The sequence below is a fragment of the Diuraphis noxia genome, unplaced genomic scaffold (genome assembly GCF_037042655.1).
Source record: "Diuraphis noxia isolate RWA-SAM2 unplaced genomic scaffold, SU_Dnox_SAM2 contig0002, whole genome shotgun sequence".
Taxonomy (NCBI): Eukaryota; Metazoa; Arthropoda; class Insecta; order Hemiptera; family Aphididae; genus Diuraphis; species Diuraphis noxia.
The window spans coordinates 64,653,548-64,674,340 of NW_028301712.1; the positions used below are offsets into that span (position 1 = coordinate 64,653,548).

General features: G+C 28.2%; 1 protein-coding gene across 2 annotated transcripts in view; it reads right to left on the reverse strand.

Annotated features, from left to right (window-relative positions):
• LOC107171647 (thrombospondin type-1 domain-containing protein 4-like) overlaps positions 1-20,793 on the reverse strand; it is a 66,952-nt gene that overhangs the window by 23,101 nt on the left and 23,058 nt on the right. For both annotated transcript variants that reach the window (XM_089220480.1, XM_089220481.1), the window contains 2 exons: positions 19,021-19,120; positions 18,712-18,851 (listed from right to left, as the gene is read on the reverse strand). In XM_089220480.1, the coding sequence (XP_089076606.1) occupies positions 18,712-18,851; positions 19,021-19,120 (240 nt within the window). The remainder of the gene's footprint in view (positions 1-18,711; positions 18,852-19,020; positions 19,121-20,793) is intronic.

Below are 20,793 nucleotides of genomic sequence, written 5' to 3' on the forward strand. Positions count from 1 at the left end.
GATTATTTATTAAATGTTAAACGCAAACATAGGTAGGTACATTATTGCGATTGATAATATTATGGTAACTGCAAAAAATATTTAAGACCGAAAACGATTATCAATGTTATATAGTAAATTAAAATAAGGTAGATAAGATATTTAAATTTAAAAAAAAATGTATGAGGTGGAAAATTAAATTTCTAAGCTTTAATCTATTTTACGAGTAGTAACACTTATATTTTGAACTTATTATTATTTTCAATTGATTAATTCGGCATGTAAACGAATAAACTATTAATGAGTAATATATTCTAAAAATTAATTTATGTGCATGATTCAAATTTTAAATAATGACATAATGACAGAAGCGTTTTGTTTTAATATTATATTAGAATAGTCATAAAAATACTTTGAGGTATAACTGATACAATTTATATGACACATTTAATAAGAAAATCATGGACTGAATCGTACAATTATTGCAGAATAGGCATCATTATTAACAATACTATGCAGTATGCACCTAACAAGAGGATAACTTGAATAATATTTAAATTCGATGATACGTTTTATACAAAGCTAGAAAATGTATAATTACCTTATCATAAAAAGTTTTTCTTAATGCCATCGGTGTATGTATACTGTACAGAGTGTATACAATATCATACATTTAAACATTTTACGGATAAAATCTGGCCAATAAGCATTGATAATATCAAATGAAAAATCAAATAAAGAAAAAAACTAAAATGAAAACATACCCGTTTACATGAATATTTTAACTACGTATACTAAGTTGTAAAAATATGGAAGTGTAATAAAAATGTTATGTATATTCCCTTTATAGTACGGAATATATACAAATACAACCATCATAATAAATCCATATGAATTATGAACAGTAAACTGAGTAAACATATTATTATTTTGCTCTAAACCGACCTAGCTATATTTACTTGCGATCATATTTATGATGATAAGTTTATGGGAATCGAGACATGCCCTACGAGTGTCCATGTTTAAAATATTTAAGTTTCACTTACGATATAAATAATACATTGTGGCCAATTTGTTACGTAAAATAATAATATTATAAAATGTAAAACTTTATACCACTTTGAATTCGTATATGATTAAATTTGTATGTTTGTTTGCATAAATTATTCCCGACGGTAACACTCACGCGAGCATCGAACCGCATACTGTTTACAGAATCCCATTGATAGACCGCTGCATGCCCCTTAAATCTTTCTACGTTGCGGTGCGCATGCGTGAAACGTTCAGGTGAAAAAATTTGTAAAAAAAGCATCGCAAGCTATAATTTTGTTAACAAACCAATACTAATATTTGAAAAATAGGAAACCGAATAAATTAAAAATAACAATTCGTCAATTTGCTTAATGTAAACTCTTAAATTGACGTAAGCGTATAAAATTAGTTTTATTTTCTAAGAGGTAAAAAATAAATCATTTATATAAATGTATAATATATGAATTATAATTTATAGTATAAATTATTTATACATACGAATACATTTTTTACTAAACGACCATAAGGTACGTATTATGCTATTATGTTATAAAATGTAACAAGTGAAATAAATTTATATTCGTTTGAATAAGACTTAAGCTTATGAATTTAAGAACAAAATATCTTAGCTCAATAATATTTGTTCAGTGATCATTACTTATTGTTAATATACTAATTTTACACCCATACTAAAATTACTTGAAGTTATCTTATAATGTACAATGTACATAATACAACACATTAAGTACATACTTTCTAAAATGGAGCAATTAGATTTGTCTAAATTTGGTTAAATTGACCATTTGGTGTTTAAAATTAATATAACTTAAAATGCATTTCTAATTAATAAAACTAATAGGTAACCATAAATAACTCGAGTTTTAGTTAATCGTTTTTTACGTTATGTTTTTGAGTAAAAATTAATTCTGGTTCGAAATGAATTTTAAACAAACTATGCTTAGGTATATCATTAAAACTTTATAGAACACTATAATCACTACGGCTATGGCTTAAATAAATTATAAAAACCGTAGTAAAGTAGACAAGCTGAGAAAGTCATCTTCAATTTAAGCCAAACAACATATTATGTATTAATAATATTATATATAAATACGCATCAATACATAATACATATGCATAAACTCGAAATAATTTTGATCACAACGTCATTCACAACTACCTACGCATTGACGCTTCAATGAAAACGGTTTTTTTTCAACTCCATAATCATTAAGTTAATAAGTATTACACTTTATAATATGTAGGACGTGAATATTATTAGGGTTCAACAATAATAATTATTTATAATGGAAAATATCTACGTTTTATAATAAAATTAAAATTTATTTTAACTAAAACGTATAGTATTAACACACGCGGTTCATGTGAATTTACTGAATTGAGAAATACATTGGTTTTGTGGTGAAGGTTTTCAGTATATAAAACGAATGATCGACGTCTATATGTAACACCTTGAAAACTCAAGTCAGAAAGGCTGGGTATATTTTAGTCCTATTCAATCATTTCTCCATATATATTGAAAAACATTTCGAAGAACTACTCGTAAAAGTATATATGTATGTATGGATTTGAAGAAAAATCAGCAGACGCGAATTTTACCGACCTTCTTTCAAGTTGGTTTTTTTTTGTTATTATTTTTGAATTCGTGGGTTCATATTCAAATTCGAACTAAATATTAAATTGTTTTAACCTAATTACTCTTTAAAAGCAGTAAATAATAAAACCCGAAATAGCATATAATAAATTATATTTTACCCTGTAAACATAAAATATAAATATTGATAACGATAAATTATATTAATTCCTTTGTATATAATCTTGAATACAATAGATATTGTTCTAAATATAGTATCTTATAGGGTATATTATAGCCAAACCAGTACGGAAACGCGAGGTAAAAAGTTATAGAATGAGTTTATTGTTTATCAAAACTGAAAACAAGACGTTTAGTTTGAAATATTTTTCAAGATAATTTAGATATTGAAATAATGTAACATTATTAAATAATTAACGAGATTAAATAAAGGATCTATCACAATACATCGGAATCCTACTTACACGAGCGATTTATCAATAACAGTGTTAGTCCAAATTTTTAAAACGATAATCAAGGCTGCAGATTTCACGATCGTAAAATTATAATATATTTTCCACTTGCAGGAGATGACAACCCTCCTCAATCACAACCACGCGATAATTTAATAATTACAAGTGAACATCGAATAAATAACGTCCATTATACATGATATTAATATTATCATCAACATTATTGCTATTTGTATTATTACTATTTGTTTTTATAATAATATAATTTAATATAGGTGGTGACGTCACGTGCACCGAACCATTGGAAACGAATGGCCCGGGGTAGATGCGATGAGGATAACGAGTATTATGACGAAGCCTGTCAATTACACGGTTGAGCATTACATTGTATTTTAATCCACATTATAAATGTTAATAATTATTATTACGGCCGCCGATCGATGATATCGATTATTATCTAGTAGTTACCTTATACCGGCTGTTTGGTTGACCCATTATAATTTATAATAATACAAGGATTCTGACCGGTGCGTAGAGGTAGATATATTTTAATATGTAGTCAGCGTTTACTGCTCGAATCACTAGACGGCCGTGTGCAAATATATCATGCCAGACAGTTTTTCGAAAACTATATGTAGGTAGGTAGGTACTTACGGCTTTTGAGTATTTTAAGTTCAAGTTGATGAACAACAGGTATATCCTGTGATACGTTAAATTATAAATATTTTCCGAATAAAAAAAAAATACGTAAACTCGATCGAATTTATTCTCGTATATACCGGTGGCTTATATTATAGACGCATTTTTAGCCGATGACCATGAAGTAAAAAAAAAATTGATCCACTCCATAATAAATCGTATATAAAACAGATTGGATAAATCTATTATGAATATATCGTCTATTTAGTAGGTTAATAAATACACTAGGTCTGGTTTTGGATAATGAAAATAGAACGGCGGGTCTTGGCCCACGCAAAAATCGGTTAGTATTAATTCATTTTTCCCGCCCAAAAGCCATGACGTCAGAAGATGAAAAAAATCATTTGAAAATAGACCACGCTAATAAAATATTCATCTACTTTATTGCACTTTTGTGGTATATTATATTTTAAGTATTCTATATAGTGTATACGATAAATAGTTGAATGGTGGTAATAATTAATAAAATGCTATATATGAGGTACACGTACAAAGAACTGCACGTATATTGTTAAATGCCAAATAGTTTATACATACGATACAGAGGGAGGTATGCTGGTATGCATGCACTCTATCCATACGTTCACTTTTTTTAAACAATATTGTTTCGTGGATTGAGTAGCAGACAATTCAAACACATAAAAACTAAAAATGTTATTCAACTTTTATCTAATTTGTTTTAATAGTCTCATCAACGATGACTCGCAAGTGTGCAGTTTACGAATAAAAAGTTGTAAATTACATTCATATAATATAGGTTCCATAGATATTACTCGTGTGTACAATTTTATTTTATTAGTAACATGAAATATTATACATTCGATTCATAAACACATCTATACATGTGTGGACCAACTGTATTTATCTCAATCAATGATGTATCGTGTCTATAAGCTGTATCGGATCATTTCTTGTTAATCAATGTACCCCATCATGTCTTTGAGTGCACGATAGGTGCAGATGAATAATGAGTATAAATATATACAAATAAGTATGTATTACTATGCAAGTCAGCTGTATATATTGGCTGACATCGACTATTATACGTATATTATAGCGTGTTACATCATTCAATTGTTTACCTCATAATCTAACTTATTTTAGAAAAAAGAGCATGACATCAGCTATTTTAAATACATCAATATGATGATCTAAATATACATTGTTCTAAAATGTAGGAGTTCTCAATTTATATAGTCTTGAAAGATCATAGTTAGCCATAAAATAAGCAATTTATTATTATGCAAACACGTTTTGGTTTCAAAAAATTCTCACTATGTACTTAACTACTCAACTATAGGTACTCAACCACTGTACAAACTAAAACCAGTCAATCTTCGTAATAACAACCATGGACCATTATACTATCTATGTACTATGGCGTAGAGATAGAGATTTGAATTGTTTATGGAAATTTATTTCAACCACAAATATAGTAAATTATCTACTATCGTGCCGTTTGTAATAGGTATTGGCGCCATAAAATACGCTTCAACAACTATAGGCACTAGCATAGTATTACATTTCTGACTGGAGATAAACTAATACTTATAAAAGTATTGATTATTCACATTAATATTTTACAATATATTCAGACATTGATTTTTTAATTTAAATTTTTGTCTAATCCTACTGCAATAGTCCAAATTTAAAAAAAAAAGTATAAATGTCGGTAACTCGTACTCAAACTTTGCATAACAGTGTTATTTTTTTTTATAATATATAGTTTTTGATGTTCACACAATATAATTTCATGCTTTAAAGCTTCTAATAGGTATCTATTAAATATTGTAATACAATTATACAATTTTTGCAGAATAAATCGCTCGAGAAACAAATTTAAAAATATAAAATGCAACGCTCAATGTACTCCGGTTGTAGTGTTAGTAAAATAATTTCACGAGCAAACCAGTTTTAGTTAACCTCAGCTGGAAAAATTAACAGCATACATTTTTAACACGGTTTGTTCCGTAGAACTTTTTTTTTAAAAGTCTCTGTGAAAATCGGCCACGGCTTGATTCCTATATTTCATAGTTTTAATACCCCGAGACCATAGTTTGGTATCCTTGTAAAACTATGCTTAAAATTTGCTCCATTATATAATGTGCTCTATAAATCTAAAACAAAACGCTTGACGATTGACAAAGTGGTTCCAGAGCCAACTCATGACAAAAATACTTTTCACCGTTTTTTTTTCTTCTTAAAATCCTTTCTTGGTGTTTTTTTGTATTTTATAAGCCCAAAGAAACCTTTGAGCAAAATTTTTAATTTATAGACCCAGCGGTTTAAGCTGTGTGTAGATATGCAAATTAGTCAGTTTAATTTTTAAATAATTTATAGTGCAACACTGAAACCCCTAAAAATACCAGACTCTCTCGGCCATTAAAATTTTTTCCACTAATAGAAAAAGATCATTATTTAGAGCTCTAAAGGTTAGGATAGTTAGGTTAGGTTAGGCTGAGAGTAACCGAATTGGTTTCCGTTTGAAAAAAGTATTTTATTCAGTTGAGCCGAATTGGTTTCCGTTTCTGTACAGGTAATTTTTAATTTTTAATTTTTAATGATTGATACAAAATATAAATTACATAGTGTAAAACATAAATGTATCTACACGGCTACATTAACACTGTACAGTCTCTAATAACACATCGGATAAATTTGTAATTTTTATTTCATATTTTTAATTTTAATTGTTCGTAATTAAGAAGTTTATTTTTAGTGAAAAGGGAACTAAGTTGTTGATTGTTGACAATTACAAGTTTGGATTAAATTTCAAAGTAATAATACTAGCAAACTTACTAGCAAACAAGGAAAAAATAACAAATACTTGGGAAAATGTATGACTGAGTATATTAATGAGAAGCTTACGCTAATTGAATAGTTAATAAAGAAAGTTTGTTTCAAATTTGCAAATCAACGATTTTAAATAATTGTATTTATTATATTTTATTATTTGTATTTTGTACCTACGCCTATTGATGGCCTTAGTTGACTTCCAAATCAACGATTTAAAATTGTATATATTATATAATTTTTTTTATAACCTTCATTACACACATTTTTAACCAAGCCTACTTTTAAGTTAGCAGTCCTAAGCCTGTAAAATTGAAAAGTAAAATGTGCGTAATTAAACGGGAACCAATTTGGCTCAACTTGATAAAATACCTTTTTTGAACAGAAATCAATTCGGCTTACCTTAATAAAATACCTTTTTTCAAACGGGAACCAATTCGGCACGTGAGGTTGGAACTTGGGAACCAATTCGGTACCAGCCGTTAGGCTAACCTCTAAAGGGTTCAATTTGTAGAAAATCTGTAGTTATATGTATAATTGTGATGAATAAAACGCGTATTTTGAAAAATGTATCTTTAATAATGTTAATATGTTATTATGTACCTATACTATACTAACTAGATGAATTAATATAGAAAAACTATTACATATAATATTTAATATATATAAAACTAGCACGCATTAAATATAAATGAAATAATCCTAAAATGTTGATTCCATTTTTAAAACGACTAATTTAAAATAATAATTGATATGATAACACGCCTTCTTATAAGTTGAATATTTTAAAATATATATATATATATTCATCATACAGCATAAAATAATATCCATAGTACATATATATTATATATACAATTAGTATATTATTATATAATTTACATGGTATATATGATGCAAATTACAAGCTACAAACGAATCGATTAGTTTGCAAGTTTTCGCTTACTGATTTTATATGTAAAATATTATAATAATATAGCCTGTGGGCATAATTTTGTAGGAGTAAAGATATAAAACTTTTAAATATAAAACTACCTACTTGCTTGTTAAAATCCGTAAATGGTATATATTATGTATAATATTATTTACATTATTATATTAATATAATTTATGCCCAAAATAATGTCGTATTATGTCGAACAGGAAAAATATTAACAGATTACATTGCGTTGTCGCTATCATAGAAGCGTAATTTAATAAACAGTATTCACGTGTACAAAAACATGTACACCATTTATGGATAAATGTAAAAAAATGTAAAAAAAGATAATTTCACAAAATTAACTAGTCATTGTGCCGCATGTCCCAAGCCCAACAAACAGAATTAGGTGTATTGTATTTCAGATTCTGAGCAAATAAGTGAAGGATGTATACCTATTGCAATGTATCTGTTTAGGGTTTTATAATATATTATATTATACTTTTATTTTATTTTATTTTGTTTTTTATTATGTCATTTATTTGTAAGTGGAACTGCTTGAAATAAAACCTCAATATATAATCATTCACAACAAGATAAACCATACAATTTTATTTTGTTACATTTTTAGTTCGAAATAGTATGCCGTTAAAAGTATAGTTCTCATAAAAAAGTAAAAAGGTTAAGTTCCCAACAGTAAAAATGAGATTTTTTGTATATAATTACAGAGTTATAGACTAAAAAGTGTTAGATATAACTTATATAAAAACGATATTTTCAATAACATAAATGATAAATATATGTAGAATTTATACGAGAGTATACTGAGTCAAAAGAATCACCCTATATTTAATAATTAATAAGAATTTGTAAAACTGTTTTTCGTATTCAAGTAAGTATATTAAATATTATGAATTCCACATGATATCGTTCTGGGTTAACTACTTAAAAATACATTACAATGAAATAATAATAATAATAATTAATAAGTATCTATCGCACGCATTCACTGAAAAACAAAGGAATTAACATAAATGAGTCAAAAGTTTTAAGACACCCGATAATCTAAAGTATAAAAAACGTAAAAAAAGATCGTGGATAAGCCACGGACAATGTTCAATACACTGCATGTTTATGAGAACAGTACCTATATCGAGACGAAAAGTCAAAATCATTATCATGCGAAATGTATTTTACATGCCCGACGAAATCTTTTTCACTGCCGCCGGGCCTAACTTAATGGCTCTATTAACTGACTACACAAAAACCGATCGTCCACGATATCTTAATTTCTTCAGAGATATCATCTGGATGGGGATTGAAAAAACACTACTAGTCTGGAAGCTATATCGTTCCGGGATACCAATTACGATCACTGGTGATAAGGTTTGTTTTTTTTGTTTTTTTTTTTTCGTACTGCATCCGATACAACGACTGAAATGTTATAAGATTTTTGTCTCGGGACGTATTAATAGTATATGTGTGTTCAGAACGATCCATAGAAACATATATAAAGTGCCTACCTTAGGTTCGGGAGGATTAATACTCGAAAAAAATGCGTTCAGCGTTCACTAAATCCGTTGTTAAGTACGATAGACACTGATCTCGTGACATTCGAGGCGGTGGGTACTGGGTATATGTATTTTTTGGACTGGATTATGTAGTTGAACGTTATTAATGTGTCCACTTTGTTTTGCATTTCCATACAGCTAGTCATAACTAACATAATATGCATGTCAATCATCCGAATATTTTGTTTTAAAATATGTCATACGATAAGGTTTCTTTTGAAATGTAGACATAGAAAATTAATTTCTCGCATGTAAAATCTTTGATAAAACTCATAATATTGTATGATAAGTAAAAGCTGCTGTACTCGATAAAGATTACATAATGATATATATTTTATATACCTAGATGTTATGATCAGAGATAGGTGGCAAAGTTTATCGTTGTCAGTATGGTCTGAAAGGCCGAAACTAAAAAAGAAGAAGAGAAGATGTTATGATATGAATGAGAGTTGGTAAAAAATAACAATAGGATTACGAGCAGTAATGAGGGGGGAAATGGTAGGGAAAGGGATGGGAGACCTGTTAAAAAATCAGTATTTAGTCCCAACAGTTATCTCGTTAAAATTTGAAATCTATTTATTATTATCGATAAATAATATAGATAAATTATAATCAATGAGTCATAATAATATAGACACTTATTATTAAAACTATATATGTATACAAAGACTGAAATACGAGATACTATTGACCGAGATAACACTATAATTGAAATTGAACAAGTGGGTTAATATAGGCCTAGTAAGTATTTATGTAAATGTTTTTTATAGTAACGCTTCAATAATAAACTATATACTGTATAACTGTATGATATAAAAGACAGACTTTCTGATACATGATAAATAAAAGTTTGAAAACAAAGCATAATTTTTGTATGATTCGATACCAAATATGATGGAAGTACTTTAATATAATACATTTTTTTATAATTGCTTACTCTTCAATTCTCCAAAACTTAAATACCATTATGGGAATTATTATAATATATGAGTTAACTGTAGAGAAAAATAACTCGCAGGTATAACTACACTTCTAATCACAAAAAAAAAACGTATACAATATCATTATTTTGAAATATTTTTTTTCTTTTATGAGTCGAGAGGGTGGAGTAAAAAACGAAGATCTAGAAAAGTCTAAAAACAGTTTTTCACTGCAATGACTCCTAGTAAAATTCCCGAAACACACCGGCGGGTGCGCGCGCATAACGGACGACATATTAAAATCTATATGTGCCTATGTGCGTGGTATACGAATTGCACGGCTGATGTTCTCGATAGTCAAAATATACTACAATGAGGTATTTCATTTTTTTTACCCGAACCGTTCTAAAAAGTGTGCACGCCTAGTTTTCCGGATATTAAAACCATTTGAAAACGCGACCGGTTCGCATGAGGTTACGAACACGCGTGTGTATCCATTGGCCAATATATATACGCAGTGGTTTATTGTCGTTATAATGAGAATGAAAACCACCACTCGATAAAAGTGCAACGTTTAACGTTTCCGCGCTATTGAACCGAACGCAAATCGATATATTTACATCGGCATATAGTATAACATATTGTAATAATATCATCAACGTACATTACAACTGAAGTACAATAGTGAAACGACTATTTTAGGATTTGCAATTGTGGTGCAATGGATGATATACTTATATGCCCAGCAGCTGATAACGATAACGATGACTATGATTGAAATCCTCAAACGATTAAAAATATGAACAAACCGGATAGGTATGTATAACAATATTGAAATCCCCTAATAATAAATAACCCCAACCCCAAAAAATAAGCTAGCTAAAAATAGCCCCAGAAATTTAGATCACGTGAAAATAACAACGTAAAAAAATAACCCTAAAATAATAATTATGTGTACTTAACAGTTAACATATATTCACGAGACTTCAATAGCAGTCTTTATGAATGGTTTGAGAACAAACCGTTCATCTTTATTAAATTTGCATCAAAATTTCAATGAACTAATAATAAAAATAAAATAATAATTTTTATATGAATATACGAGTATACAGCAGGCCAAGTTCCCGATTTTTCATATGGGATTATATTTACCGGGGTTCTTTTTTTGCAATGTTATTCTTCCGGGGTCTAAATTTCCGGAGTTTTATTTTCGCTGTGTCTTATTATATATATATTATATATTATTATTATACTTTTTATATTATATATTATATAAATGGACATACATAGTGTTGGCAGTAAACACTCATTATCTCGAAACGTACTATAAACGTCTTAGGAAATATATTTTTTTAAACAAACCATTTAATTATATTTTAAATATTTTTCATCGGAATTGTTTTTACTCTTTTAATTGACGTTATACATCTTCAATTTCATATTCCGGAACAAAATATTTTTCTGAGTATTACAACATATTATAAAAATCAAACTTCTAACATTTCTTTTAAAACTATAGAAGAGCAGAGTAATGGAGCACAGGGGCAGTAACTATATGAAATTATCTTCCAAAATTAAAGTATACTCAGATCATCTATGCTTTGAATATCTATTTAAATCTTAAGTAATTAACTACTCGATTGAAATTCTACTTGTATACTCGGGATGGCCGTCGGAAAGCAGAGGATTTCTATACATAATAAGCGGTACCTCCTCGATTATTTTTTAAGTTGAAACAATTTTATTTGCATATTTTATAAGCCAATTAATAAACCACCTGGCTTTCGCCTTTGTACAAAACGAACCCCCACAATGTGCAGAGGGTGAGTTACGCATTCAGATGAGCCTCGGGTGATCAGCTCGGTAACACAGCTCAAACTGTTTACTATAACTTCACGAACAGACTATTATTGCATCGTGTTGTGGGCAATTTAAATGGTCATCGTGTAGTTGTCGTATATTTTTTAAAAAATAAAATGGAAAGGTATAATAATTGGCTTATAAAATATGCAAATTTATTTGTTCTAACTTCAAAAAAAAGTAAGTATACTATGGGTTGTTCAAACATAATTTTTGCCATTGGCCACTCTGTATTTAAATTCTCAGAATATGAAATTAAAAATTTGTAGGTAATTAGGTGTATGTTACCATTCGAAAAAGTAAAAATAACTTTAAAAAGATAAGAAACAGTGGTAGTGTGGAAATGTATTATTTTTTTTCATAATGACTTACAATTATCTTAAACAAATATTTCCAAAAACGTTAAAACAAATAGTACTCTGCAGTTCGCCGCCATCATAATAAAAACTAATAAGAACGCATACTTATCCGTGCAAAACGTTCACATGCCGTTACCCTTTAGAATATCTAATCTTTACCGCGCAACAGATGAGCAATGATGTGATATACTCTTATGAGTGTAGAGAAAAAACAATAACGGCAAATAATAATCTTCGTGTTCGTGAAAATTTTACGTTTATCTAAAAACGGTATTTTTACTCGCTTATTATTGTTTTGTTTTTTTTATGTTTTCGAAAAACGATTATATATAATATGTTACCAGCTACATATTATATATATTTATATATGTTTCATTTTTTACAGCTTCGGAATAATTAAATAACCATGAGGTACATAACATTACATAGATCCGATGGTGATGATTATGATTGGAGGTGATCAAGAGAAATATTATACATTTTTTTTTTACATTAAATATTTTTAAACTGAAATCAGTATAATAAAATAAGATATGGATCTACACATATGCTAATTATGTTCGACAACAATATTTTCCTTTAGAATTATAAATATGCCGTGGTTAATCTCTTAATAAAAATAAATTTTATAGGTACACGTAAAACATCTAGGTAATGATTATCATAAAAAAGTATTGCCAATAATTTGTTATATTTAGCAATATTTAAATCAAGGCTTTAATTTTCAAAAATATCAATAATGATAATAAAAGTATCGTAAGTAACTTTTTAAATAATATAACATTATTTACTTTACATCACAGAGTTATGATTATTTACAATATATCAGAATTATTTTACTATGGATAAAAAATGTCTAAAGGTAATAAAAAAGCTTCTTCATATTTGAATAGTGCAACTAGCATAGATACTTTAAATATCATAAAATGTGTTTAAAAATAATATTATTTTTAAAATTAGACAATGAAATGACCTCGAAGAATCAAAACATGTACCTAATATGCAATAACAATTGTTATATAGATACCTACAATATTTTAAAACATATTTCATAAATAAAAGAAATCTTGAAATACTGAACTATATACATATATATTTTGTTTTAATCTATATCTAACTATAATAATATAATATTCTTCAAATGTGACTCATGCACTTAATATAGGACTCAATAAAAATTCAGCAAAAATAAAACATTTAAGACCCATAGCATCACTCAAAACAATCTACAAATTGGGAATAAAACAGTTGGTTAACATCACATAAAGAAACGAGAAATAGTATAAAATATATGGCATGTGACAAATGCAATATTTGTCAAGCTACAAAATATTACCTACTAATCAAACATGCATATTCGCCAGAAGTCCAAATTTACTTATAATTTATCATACTTAGCTAAATTAAAAGCTTAAAATAATGAAAAACAAACTATCAAAACAAAACCACTTTTAGTAATCTAACTCGAGTACTTACCTACAAAACATATTGGAAATATAGTACTATGTAAATCCGTATAGATTAAATAAAGTCTATCTATAACATTTTAAATCTGTGTATGAGTTAGATTTTAATCAATGCTATCTAAGTAGGTACCTATTATAATTCACGTAATTATTTCAAAACGACTTAACAACCTATTCACAAATACACACACCCATAAAATATGTAAACTAATATAATCGTACACATTGGTGATCGCCTTTTAAAATTCATTATATTAATATTATATTATATATACATTATATATTTTAATATAATATATTTATTGTAACTTAACCTACGCATAATACGTGTGTTACACAATGTTATGCATTGTAACTTAACAATAGGTCTCATCAACGGATCAAATACCGCTGAAAAAATGCGACCTATAATTATTTCGCATCATCGTGAGTTTTAGTCTTCTTATTCTAAACGAGGTTAACTTGTAAATTAAGCAATATCAATCATTTACTGACACTCCTTTGTTATGATCGATGGGTATTACTGGAAGCATGCCAGAATGCAGAAATATGGTCACGTTAAGAAAAAAAAAAAAAAATTGTAGGTACCTATATGTGTTTGTACATTGTTATGTATTTTATTTTCAGCTTATCAAATGTCTATTTCAAAAATCTAAGCTCCGTCACTCGCGTATTCAATTTAACGATTAAATTTCAAAAATAATCTCTACGAAATGATGCCAAGATATTATTTTTATATTTTTATCGTATCCATAAAAAAAAAATTATGAATCCGTCGAATATTAAAGTTAATTAACTACCCGAAAATGTGTCCATACAAGAATCACTATCATAAAAACAAAAGGTTATACAGGTACCTCACGACACTCTGAATCTAAAATAGAAAAAGATAGAAAAGATAAAAAAAATATGAACAATATTGCCTTCCAGACATCTAATAAAAGTCTGATAAATATTTTTTTATTAGATAAAAATAACTCAGCTATTTTATCTGCAATCTTTCTTTGCCTGAAGTAATAATTTTAGAAACATCAATAAAATTATAGAAAGTCATACTACATACAATATTTGCATTTATTTTAAATATATTAAGCTGGTTCTATGTATAGTATATACTAATGTATTTGCATTGTTACTGATTTATACATCTTAATTAATTCTTAATAAACGACATTGTTTACGATTATTATGGGTACTTATAAATATTGGTCAAAATAAAACGTTATTAACAACAACGTGATTGTTGAATAAAAAGTGACTTAACATATTTTTTCAATAATAAAAATATTTCCACCAACATAAACGAAATCAACTTCCTACACATTATTGAATACAAAACTATTCATTTTAAAGTTTAAACTTGATGATATTGTTGTTGAAAACAATTACATCAACAAATGTTTATGACAACTTTGTTTTCAATTTATGTATAATAATAGTATCAAAGTAATTTGTTGCATACAATTATGAACTATAATAAATAAATAATTGGTTACGAACATTAAACATTAAGTAATCACCATGGAAACCTTAAAAGGAACTTAATATTATTATAAATGAAATAATAATAATAATACAATGGTCACGTTACCGAGGCTTTTTCCTTAAAAAAAAAATAATAATAATAATAATAATAATAATAATATTAATATTAATACAATTGTAAATGCCTACAGATCGTCCAAAGAAAAATGTTTTCCGTATCCGTATTGAATATTATACCGTTTTTGACGTGTTACGTCGTTTCTTTTTCAATAACTTTAGATGAAAGTCCACTATATAACGAAGACTTTCAATCATTACAGAATCACACAGACTATATGGAAACAATGACAGTTGACGAGCATGCCTTTGCCGTAAATACAATCCGAACATTTTTGATTGTAGGATACGTGTTATTGTTGTTTGTCGTAATTTATGTTTGTCAGACAACTTACAAGAATCGACCAAGTAAAAGTATAAGTGATTTATACGTAAACACCAACACAATTATTACGTCGTGATTCACATTTTACATGTTTGATAAAATATATAACCTATAGGTTGATAATAAACCTATGTAAGAAAAAAAACGTATCCATACAAAATGTCAATATTTGTACCTACTATTATTTTTATCCATCGTACCTATATAGCTAATAATTATTACGAAATGTGTACTTTATGCCTTATATAGGTACCTACTTTAGAGGCTTGACATGTTATTTTACCACGTAACAAAACACAGATCATATTTCTTTATTCAAATTATCCATTTTTTAATCTGATAGGTAAATAGCTAAAGGCTCGGCAACCCAGATTACAAAATAAAGTATAGGCCGCATGTAATAGGTTTCATATGATAATAATATGTATATGACATATTATCTATCTATAAATTGATTAATTTCAAGACAAATGAATAATTTGTTTACAGCCCTCTGCGCTGTTTCATCGCATTTGATAATAATACATTATACTCGTATAAGCTACTGGTCCATACTCCATACCATACTGACTTATGAAACATCATATTATGAAACATTATATTCCAGTAGAGTACACAATTTATACCTGCATAAGACAAGTTGCATACTATTATGGAACTACAGAGATAAGTAACTATTATTCATGTTAATCGATCCTTGAAATTAAATCTTATACAATCACCTCAACTCTTTAAATATTAGCATACAATTATCAAGAAAACAACTTTAGACTTACGTATTTTAAAAATGATTATGTCAAATCGTTTTATTCACCATTCTACTACTATATACAAATACAAACAATCAAAGTATTTCCAACATATGTCTTTATGCTAGTGATCTACGATCTACGTTATCAATGTATAATTCAAAAATGTAACAAAATAGAATAGATTTCATGCTCATAATATCAACATAAAATTCAACAGCATACTCCTTCCAAAATTCAGTCAGCATTACATATATGCAACATGTGTTGCGGAACTAGTACTGTCTGTGGCGCTGCGGCCACATAAATCTACTTTCGAACGAAAACATTTAAATCAAATTACGACTTATATCATACTTAATATTGTACATTGAAGAAATTAAGATACCTTTGAATAGCGCTATTTCGTCAAAAAAATCTTTATTTTATCAAAACAATAGTTATTTTAGTTTGATTAGCTAATAATATTTTGTATACCAAAAAGGACAACTGAAACGAGAACTAGTCGAGGAAACCACCCAAAATTAGCTATACGCATGTTGTATGTAATTACGAGGTTCCATGTTCACACCTATGTAGCTATGGATCATTAAAAACGTTACATTATACACTATTATTTACAAGCCGGTTGTCGATCGACCGTTTACGAAAGCATTTTAATATTATTTCTCTCGTCATTTATTATCAATGATAGACATTAATTTTATTTTTATCTCATGACAAAACATCACAGCTATCATAAAAATCGTAAATGATGAAAATTAATCTAGTTTTTTTCAAGTTTTCAACGACCTAATGTTATTTTTTAAATATAATAATGAAAGAATTTGCTCAACTGGTTTACTAAACTAAAACTCAAGTATGATTAAGTTTATAGCTTAAAAATATATAGAGATCTATTATAATAAGCCGTAAAAAAATCTTCCGAAATTATAAATATTGTTATAGCTAAAGGTGCTTTTATATTGTAAACCACTCAAGTCAGTCAGTAGAGTCAAGCATATGAATACTTTAAGTACATATTTACTGAATATATTAATATGATTTTATTTATAGTTCAAATACCTATAGTAGGTACTTTCAATGTATAGTTAAAAGCTATATATAAAGTATAAACATTAAATAATCGAATCGTTTTTAAATCCCAATTTTTCCGATTTCATAGTAAGATATACGTAATTATTTTATAACGCATCCAATTCACAAGTATATGTAATACTTTTTAAACATTTAAAAAAAAATACAATGGAATCTTATACAAAAATATGTCTAAAAAAAAAACCAATACTATGTGCTCTAATTTCTTAAGAATATTATCAATACATAAAATATTTAAAACATTAGAGGTAACTATAGAAATTACGAAAATAACTCAGTCATGCGCAAAAGTTTTTGTGGTCCACGACTGAGACATAATCAGAACTAATCTGATGATTTGTAGGCGGTACCAGAGTAATTAGTTGCTCAGTCATCGTCTATAAATTAAATGATTCCCAGCACGTTCTCTGGGGTGAAAAGGTGTTTCATAACCCGAAGGGAAAATATATTAGACACCTTATTTTCTTTATGTATAATAACATAATAATATCCAAAACACCGCCGTTGTACACACTAAACAGTACACACGTTAATGTGGGTACAATCCGTTAAATATAGTCTACAAACGATTTGGAAAATACCGACTATGGCTTATAATATGCTCCACGACTCACGAGTTTATATTATAATATTCCAGTTGATTAATAGTCAACGAAATACGACAGTTTCACTAATCACTGAAAAAAACACATACTCGAGGGTGCTTAGTTAATTTTTATGATGGCTGTAGTTGATATTGTGTTATCCTACAGATTTAAATCTAAATTATCTTTCTACTGATTAACTCATAATAATTATATTATAGCTGAAATAACAAATCATAGATGTATATATCTTAAATAAAATAATTACTTAATGTATTTCATAAATAAAATTAATATAGAACCTCAAATTATACAAATAGCATTATAACTTGACTCTATACTCAAAACTCCAACCTAGAAAATTGGTGATATGAAATTGGTATAATTAATGATATTAATCAGGTATTATTATTATTATCATTCCTCCTCATCCACTTACAACCATTATTCTAATTTTCCCATTATCCATTTATTGAAACTTGCCAATAGGGACAATTATTTTTTGTTATAGAAAATTGTCATGTTAGCCATTATTTCGTATTTTTATTATATAATTAGTCTTACCTTTATCTTACTTAATAAAAGCATGTCACTGTTATTAATGTAAACATATTTTATTTCTCTTGTTATTGTGTTTTTTTTTTTTGCAATAAATTATTATCTAACAAATAAATCAATATTCACTCACCTTACATTGTCCTTCTACGCATATGAAAGGTCTTGAGTAATCTGTTCCATTGCAAGATGTGCCATCTATCACCTTTGGTTTTAGGGTGGCATAGAAACGATATCCTATTGCTCTACAGTTCAATGCACATTGATTTGTAGCTAAAACATTAAAACCAAATATATATATAACTGTAAAGTATTTCAATCTTCATAACATAATATAATACTGGTGCCTATTTATATTTAATACCTATGTACTTATAGATGAGCATAGAGTTTCGAAAGAGTTGTCAGGAATTGTATTCTTTAATGTACTTTAAATACTAACCTTGATAGTATGCTGACCATGTGTACTTTTGACCGTTAAATAGCTTTTCGTTAAACGACGAGCATTGAGTTTCCCGAAAATCAGTATTATTCGAGCACAGCTGAAAAAAAATTGTTGTTACAGTTTTGCGCATGAGATGTCTGGTAGTTAAATACCTAGTTGAATACAGTACAAACATTTACATATTATTCAAAAATGTTGGATAACCATTAAAGTAAATTGTATTCTTATTTAAAAAAAGGTACCTAGAATATATATTGAATCCATCAGTAGGTTATACATTTTATATCTACCCAATGAATCGTAATTGTTCCACCGCGGGTCACAACAGCCGTGAGCTATTTTTTTTCGTGTATGTACATATAGATAAGCCCGCCGGCTCTTATTTTTATTTTCAAAAAGCTTTATATCTGCGAATTTAAAACGAAGTAGCGTGCAGTGCTATGAGCTAAATAATAATATAATAATGTTGTTCTACAAGCAGACAGCAGCTGCTGTCTAGGTACACCTATAATATACGTGATTTTGTGGGGAGAATATGAAAAATAGCCGGATAAGATTAAATGTTTCCAGGCAAGCTGAAATATTATTTTATATTCAATGGGTTGCATTCAAAACAACCTAATTGTCAACCACGCATTGTCTCCCGCGAGCACGCATTTTTACATTTCAAGTGTACGCCCTTCTATAAATGCCCGTCTAAAATGACAACCCAGTTAAACACGCGTGTCTGCAGCCTGCTCGTGTGATGAGTGTTTTTTTTTTCAAATAAGATCATTTGTTTATCTTCGCCGCCAACACACATAATTTATATCAATGCTCTTATTTTTACCGCATGGGATTGCGATTTTTTTTGTATGTGCCACCACTAGTATAAATACGTTTATTCTTCGCGGTGCTAATACGCATTTTTTGTACAATTTAAAATGATTTACGTATATAGGCACATACAATAGTGGAGGTTTACCGCGTGTCCGCGTTCACTTAAAAGTTTGATCACACGTATTGAAACCAACTATATGCATTATTATAATATATTTTACATATATTGAATATTTATTATCTTTATTATTATTATTATTGTTATTATCTATCTGCTGCCAGTCGTAAATACACGGTCGAGTTTACCACGATCCCCCATATGGTTGTCGGGTACATCGTTTTTGTCGGCATGTGAACCTCTTGTGTTTAAATTTTTCAATTTCACACAAGACGGCTTTTTATTAATACGTATATTATTGAATTTCCTACACTATTGGACGTGATAAAGATTGGCGTGTGTCAAACGTCCAGCAGCAGAGAGGGTTGCATGACGCGTACGACTTATAAAATGCCGTCAAAAGGACCGAATAAGACGGTATTAACCATTAAATTATGACGAACCGCATTATGTATAGTTGAAATGTAGGTACATGTTGTACTGCATGGTGGAGTTACATCAACACCGTGGTATATGTTAAAGATAAAATTAATGCGTTTTTTTTTTTTTTTTTTTTAAGAAAGTCTGTTATGTGTTTCAATGTTCATCGGATGCACCTAAAAAAAGCTGCAAGTAGGTAACTATATATAGCCATATAGGTAGGAGAAAAAGAAAAGAAGAACCATATATTTTATTCGTGTAGTACTGTCACGAAACCCATTCTACGTTAACTATACCTATATTATGGTCATTCATGTTCACTGTGTTCATATTAATTTTTAAAAGGTGAAGTAAATATAAATAGTAATAGTGAATAGTAATAATAACTCATTTTTTAACGTAGGTTCTATGTA